At 35.1% G+C, this 7,596-nt stretch overlaps 1 protein-coding gene across 1 annotated transcript in view; it reads right to left on the bottom strand.

Moving 5' to 3' along the window:
* The window catches only part of LOC113227088 (putative fatty acyl-CoA reductase CG5065), a 29,341-nt gene extending 21,969 nt beyond the window's left edge, over positions 1 to 7,372 (bottom strand). The window contains exons 1-3 of the mRNA XM_026459961.1: positions 7,265 to 7,372; positions 5,002 to 5,118; positions 4,276 to 4,398 (exon numbers count right to left, since the gene is read on the bottom strand). Of these exons, the coding sequence (XP_026315746.1) occupies positions 4,276 to 4,398; positions 5,002 to 5,118; positions 7,265 to 7,372 (348 nt within the window). The remainder of the gene's footprint in view (positions 1 to 4,275; positions 4,399 to 5,001; positions 5,119 to 7,264) is intronic.
* Positions 7,373 to 7,596: the final 224 nt, after the last annotated feature.

Here is a 7,596-nt window from a genome sequence, read left to right on the forward strand (position 1 = left end):
AGAAATATGTAATTAAAAGTAAGTAAAACAAAGTAATATTATATGTCTTTAAATGTTCATCATCATCATCAACTCATTTAAACGTCCCACTGCCAGGCACGGGTCTTCTTTCAGGCGAGGGTTCGGGCCACAAATTTCAAATTAAATTTCACACTCACGGATTTAAACCCACGGTCTCTGCTTAACAGACGGTAGGTCAAACCATTAGATAACTACGGCTTCATTAAATGTTCATAAATCATAATATATTATAAAGTTTTTAATCGATAGTTTGGAAAATTGTGAATAAATTACTGAAATAATGAATTTTTAATACGGTCTCAAATAGTATTGGAATTTTTAATGCTTAGGAAATGAAACTATTTTTCCGGATTTAAATAGCGTATATTTGTTTTATTTTTGTTTTTGGAACCAACGTTTAAGATGGTTGACTGAGGTGGTAAAATCATCAACCAGTTATGTCGAATATTAATGCAAACTACTTTATTTTTTCACTCTATTGTGAAAAAGTTTTTGATTAAACATCTTATTTTTAATTTTACAAAGAAACTTTCTAATTACGCTACATTATGTTTCAAATTATTTTATTTTAACAATATGAATTTTTATTAAGTTAAATTTATTATTAATTAATAATGCTTTTAATTGTAGCCATTAAGGTATGAAGGTTTTAGTCATTACACTTACCTTAATTTTTATCGCCTTCAATACTATTAAAATTAAATAGAAAAATGTTTAAATGATTATATCACTTGTTACTTGGTTAATACCATGTGTTAATACCATGATAATTATGACTGTTTTTTTCTTTTATACATTTTAGTAAAATTCACACAGTATTTACTATTATAGTTATACCAATATAAGATCATTGAGTTATACATTTTATTCTTTACCCGATATATTAGTGCGCTTTTGCGGTCTATGGTCATGGGTTTACTGGCGGGCACAGTTGACATCATTTATTCAATCGAATACGTTTTTATAATCCTGAGTAGGTAATGTCAGCATTATTGTGTTCCGGTTTTGTAGGGTATGGGTGCTGGTGAAATTACAGGCACATGAGACTGGAGAGGAATCAAAAATCGGACACTTAGATAAAATCACTTCGATCCGGCTGGATTCAAACCAACGTCTCCTAGCAAACCGTGCCAGACGCTACGCCAACTAAGTCGCGAAACGAACGGAGACCAACGGAGATTGATTTTGTTATTATTTTTGATCGAACAACAAAAAGAAAAATTCCGTCGATCTTATTGGACTCGAACTAGCGTCAGTTCCCACATTGGGGCCACCGCTCTTAGCAACTGAGCTACAGACCAAGTCAGCAGATCCTACGAATCTCTTTATGCCCTTGTAGCAGATCTTTGTAGTTATTGCGTATAAACGGCTTTTCACCCGGTGTGATAACAGGCTTAATTTTGAGTCCATTTCGTTGGTTAATCGTGTTGTCCATAAAAATGAATAAAATTTATCAATTTTTTTTTGCTGATCGAGTCAGTTTTATAAGAGATCATTTAATTGTATAGGACGAAAAAATCTGGGCAAAAGAAGTTGGTCAAATTTAATTAAATTAGAATTCATTCAATTTTTTTTTTAAATTAAAAAAAGATTAAAAAAAAAATTTAATTTTTTTTAATAAAATGCCAAAACTGCAACTTTAGACACCAACACCAAACAACAAAGTATTGCATTTATTAGAGCACTGCCCAAAATTTCAAATTCTGTTTTTATTTTCACCTCAGTAACTGAAGATGAGGTCAGGAAAGTGGTTTTGTCAATCAAATCTAATGCTGTTGGACACGATGACGTAAGTAGAATTATGGTAATGTGTATTTTAGAATGTATACTCCCTATTACCACGCACGTAGTTAATTTCTTGATGATGACTGGGGCTTTTCCTTCTCTGTGGCGAAATGCTCATATAATCCCTCTTCCAAAAGTTACTAACCCCAGTCTCCTCAAGCATTACCGTCCCATCTCAATTCTTCCTTTTCTTTCTAAAGTCTTAGAGGCTGTCGTTCACAAACAATTGTCTGTTTATGTTTACTCAAACAATATCCTTTCTCCATTTCAATCAGGTTTTCGACCAGGTCCTAGTATTTCTACTGCCTTGCTAAAGATTGTTGAGGATGTAAGAACATGGACTGTACTCTACTTACTGTGCTGGTCCTAATTGACTTCTCCAATGCATTCAATGTCGTGGATCATGACCTTCTCCTTGCTACCTTAGACCACCTAAACATCTCTTCAACGGCAGCTCAATGGTTCTCTTCTTATCTCCGCGATCGCCAACAAGCGATTCGTATTGATCGCTCGTTCTCAGAATTATGTAAACTCTCTTTCGGGGTACCTCAGGGCAGAATTCTCTCTCCTCTCTTGTTTTCTATTTTCATAAATCTGATTACGTCCAGCATCAAATGTTCTTACCACCTGTATGCCGACGACTTGCAGCTTTATACCGAGGTTAAATTCGGTGGCATCAGTGATGCAATTGTATTAATTAATGATGACCTTCATCGCGTCTTGGTTTGGTCCCAAAGGTTTGGTATCAATATCAACCCTTCCAAGTGTCAAGCCATCATCCTTGGAAGCTCACGCCTTTTTTCGTCTTGTGATATGTCGTGCGTGCCACCAATAATGTTTGAGAACGTAGTGATTTCTCTCTCAAATCAGGTAAAGAACCTGGGGCTTATTATTGACACAGGCCTTACGTGGGATTCCCAGGTGTCTTACGTTTGTCGTAGGGTTACAGACACACTAAGAGCTCTATACAGGTTTAAGAACTTTCTTCCAATTAAAACCAAAACTCTCCTTGTTAAAGCTCTAGTGTTGCCTGTGATTGATTATGCTGAAGTGTGTTACAGTAACATCTCTCAAGTCTTTTTGAATAGATTAGATCGTCTTCTTAACAACTGCATTAGGTTTATTTTTGGTCTGCGGAAGTATGACCACATCTCTGCTTTGTGTTGTCAACTAAATTGGCTTCCCATCCGTGAACGCAGGTCCTTAAGAATTTTAACCACTCTTTTCTCCATCTTGTTCGACCCGGCTGCACATATAATTTCAAAACGCTCGGCCGGGTTGCAAATTTCAAATTTCGATCTTCCCGTAGCCTTAAGCTTTCGGAAGGAATACCTTTTCATCGCACTGATTTTTTGTCTAATTCTTGTACCTTTCATGCAATTCGTCTTTGGAACACGCTCCCGCTCCGTGTAAGACTAGCTCAGACCAAATTATTTTTCAAGCGCATGTTGTGCAAGCATCTGTTTGACAATTGTCAAAATTAAGTCACTGTATAATGTTGCTTTGGGTACATATATCATATTATTTATTATTATAATATATATATGTAAGTTTATTATTTATGTATAATAAGTATGTTTATACTATGTTGTCTATTTATACCATACAAATTATCGATTAGTTTTCTGGTATATTGTTCTTCTTGTTTAAGTGTAGCACCAACCTATTGTGTTTTTTTTGTTTGGTCCAATGGTTGACTGGTAGAGAATGCCTTATGGCATTAAGTCTGCCATTTGTACTTCAGTGTATATAATAAAGTTGAAATAAATAAAATAACTTAGACCCACTTCTGCTGTCCCGATTCTTTGATTCTAACACAATTAAATCATTCTTATAAGAAACTGAGTCTATTGGCATTAAAAAATATATAAATTTTATTAATTTTGTATAAATAATATTTTATGATATTTGACCATTCCTTCATGATGTTGAGCACTAAAAAAAATTTTGATCAATTTTATTCATTTTTATGGACAACTCATGCTTGACCAAAAAAATGTACTATGCCAAAATACTTTACACAAAAAAAGATTTAATGGTTCATATGACTTTTTCCTTGTATCTTCTATGGTTTCGGATTTGACTGCCTCCGTGGCCGAACGGTTACCATGCCAGACTGTCACGCAGAGGTCCCAGGTTCGATTCCCGGGCCGGGAGAAATATTTATATGGCCTACATTTACTTCTCTCGTGAGTTTGGGTGTAATTTGTGGTTGTCTATGTGTGTGTCCATAGCACCCGTGACACAGGATTTCCCTAGTGCGGGGCTATGTTGAGTGTGTGCGTTATTATTATTATTATTATATTTCCCCATACTGTCCCATTAAAAAAACACTCTGTATAAAATATATCTACAATAATCACAAACTAGTGGAGTATTTTGACAAAAAATCATGTGGTAGTAAATATATTATATTATTAATTAAAATGGACGATTTATTTTGGTGTTTTTAAACAAAAAGTAAGAAACCTCATTATATAGTGTCTGAATATCCACTTGACTAAGACCAAGGTTGTCATCGAGCAAATTGCCAGATATTGGTATGACCTTCTTCAATGTATTCGGGTTACACTCCCTCACCTTGTCGAAGACCTAAAAAAGTTTTTAATTTTTCATGAATAGTGCATAAAATAGTAACCCAAACAAACATGCACCATGTCCGGGCACTGTAATCTACTAATTACAAATAAGCATCCAATATATAATACATATTTAAATAATTTGTATATCTATTCGTCTGTGCGCGGTTGCTCGATGTATATACACAGCGAACACACATTCACATAATATATTTGTTGTGAAATTTTATTATATTTGGCATATAAAAAGTTCAGGTGAGAAATTTGATAATAGGCTCTACTTCGTACCTTGTATTCATTAAAAATATGAACACGCACAGAATGACACCTATATACAGGTACAGAATATAAACCTACAACGTTATAGCATTTAGCGGTTTCCCGCTGTCCGTGATTTTACCAATCACCTCATACGAGGCCACATCCGCGCGCGCGCACCAAGGGAAGACAGGGCCGGTGTGCGACGATGGGTTAACGGTCTGTAATTTATTAATAATATGAAATGGGCGGAGTTGGTGTGTTGCTGTCGGTGATCGTCAACCGTGTGAGGAAATATGTAAAATCACGGTCGTGTCGCTTTGACGCATTCATTCAGTACAAATAAAAAGTAACGTACTTTTGAATTCATCAGGTTGTCAAATCTGTCCTTGATACTTTGATTATGTTTAGGCTTGATCAATAAATAAATATTTTTTAAATCTTTACATGTGAGTAGAAGTTTGTTAATTATCACCTGAAACAATAGACACATTTAAATATAACTGCTCGATCGCACTATGTTCTCTCCTAAAAAGTTAATTTGGTATGACCAGTCTTAAAGCATCACTTGTAAATTTAAAAATTGGTCCATGGGACATTTAATGACGGGTGACCTACTGCTGTCACTTAAGCGTAGAGTCATGGATATGTGCAAATCTGCATTGCACATTTCCAGTTCTAACCTACGGTGCCCAAACTTGGTCTCTAAAAGTTCAGGAGTTCAAAAGTTTCGGAGTTCGGAGTTTTCCAGTGAGCTGTAGAGCGCAGCATACTAGACATAAAACTAATGGTTCATATCCGGAACATACGCTGCGCTCACAAACCCAAATTGTCGATGTAGCTCGGAAGGTGGTCAAGTTGAAGTGGAACTGGGTTGATCACACCTGCTATATGCATATGTGACTTATAGTTAGAGTTGAAGCTCCGAAACTCGAAACGTAGATGCAGCAGACCTTTTCGGCGATGGCGAGATGAATTGGACTCCCTTTTAAAGGACTGGCTAGATGCAGCTCAAAATCAGGACCAATGGAGTATAAGAGAATACCATCGCCTAGCAATGGGACACAACAGGATAACAATAATAATAATAATACTTGGAGTCCAGTATAGACAGATAATAATACTTTAATATTGAATAAGTAACTCGTAAGAGCAAAATGAAAAATCTAAAAAGTAAAAATAGTCAACGTAACAAACTGAAACACATTACATTTTTATATTAGCACAAACGTAATATTGAAATTGCTTATGTAACATCATTAATTTTTTAGTAAAATTTAAGGAATGTATAATTTTACGACACAACTTCGTATTTGTGATCGAAATTCGAAATTTTAAACAATGATATCGAATACGATCGACACTTGTGGGTTCGCTGGCCAGCACAACTTCTATCTCCAGCAAACTCGCGTCAAAGCTCAATGCACAACAAAGCATTTTCGAAATAACGACATATTAAGTAAACATTTTTATTTTCGTTTCATTAAAACTTTTTAAACAGCTACACCCCTTGCAATACTAGTTACAAATTTAAAAAACTTATGGATGTGACTCATATTTGATTATATATTTTTTTCGATAATGAATGGAAATTTGACCTCACTATTGTAATGTGTCAAAACGGCCATCCTAGCGTGCCGGTACTGTAGTATTTGGAGACGATACACCTAAACCTAGGCAAGGGATGAAGTTAAAAGGCATAAAGGCGGAATTTACGAGCGCCAAATCACGTTTCAAATTTAAGCCGGATTTTCATTTGTCTAACGTGTCGTGTCGTGACGCGTCAGAACGAAATCGGTTTCATACACACAGCACAAGCCGTCACATCAGATATATCACAACACACTGATATAAATCTAATCATATTAAATGTATGAAACTGATACCGTTCTGTCGCGTCACGACACGACACGTTGGACAAATGTAAATCCAGCTTTGACTACATTACAATTGCATTGTGTAGTCTATAAGCTTAGAAGCCGCTGTATATTGATTTGTCACTTTGTGTAATTTCCGCTGGATTTATCTAAGAGATTTATGATTCGGCTACATAGTTGCGATTTACCACGAGTGAACTTGGGCCAGCCATGTACTCTTGTACATGTGTGCGTGTCTCTTGTTCTGGGTACCATTATCTTTTACATAGTTTACACGGACACTTTAACATTACTGACAGTGTAGCTGGATTGTGTGGTCAGCCCTTTGGATCATTTGAAAATATTATTATTAATTAGCGTAATCCTGTAATTGTACCTTTAAATATGTTTTACTTTTTGTATTGTTACTGTTTTTTTATTTTGTGTGCAATAAAGCTTATTCTATTCTATCCTGATCGTTTCGTTTAGTTTCGATGAGAGTTGAACGAACTTTAGTGGGTGTTCTTTACAATGGCAAGCACAATAAAAAAAAAACAAAATTATAAAACACTAAAGTGGTTTTTAAGATTCCCATTATTTCCATTATTATCACAATTAATAAAAAACATCACACGTCTCCGTCCAACTGTAATGATTAACAATACTCAATTTATGAGCTAGATCTAGGCACTTTTGTATACTCATAGAATCTCTTATTTATTTAACCATTATTCGATTATAACTAAATGTAATTAAATCGTTTACCGTTCCCAAAAATCCTGTTCCACCGGACAAAAAAATACACTTTTCTTTATAAAAATTAATTATTGGTGAATCTGTTTTGGTCTTCAGTACACTTAAGTCATTTACCATTTTGTCTTAGATGATGCTATTTTTACGACAGAAAGACTATTCAAGATGTCGACTCTGAGTTTAAATACAAGATAGGACTATGTCAAACATTTTTATGGCTTTTGTAGCACTCAGATTTAACGGCATTGCAACAGGGTGATATAAAATTACTTATTACTAATACGTGGGCTGGGGTTCCACCTCTAAGTTGTGGATATTCCCAGGATTCGCACGAAGCGTTTGGC

This window comes from Hyposmocoma kahamanoa, unplaced genomic scaffold, assembly GCF_003589595.1.
Source record: "Hyposmocoma kahamanoa isolate Upper Pololo Valley unplaced genomic scaffold, ASM358959v1 202, whole genome shotgun sequence".
Classification (NCBI taxonomy): domain Eukaryota; kingdom Metazoa; phylum Arthropoda; class Insecta; order Lepidoptera; family Cosmopterigidae; genus Hyposmocoma; species Hyposmocoma kahamanoa.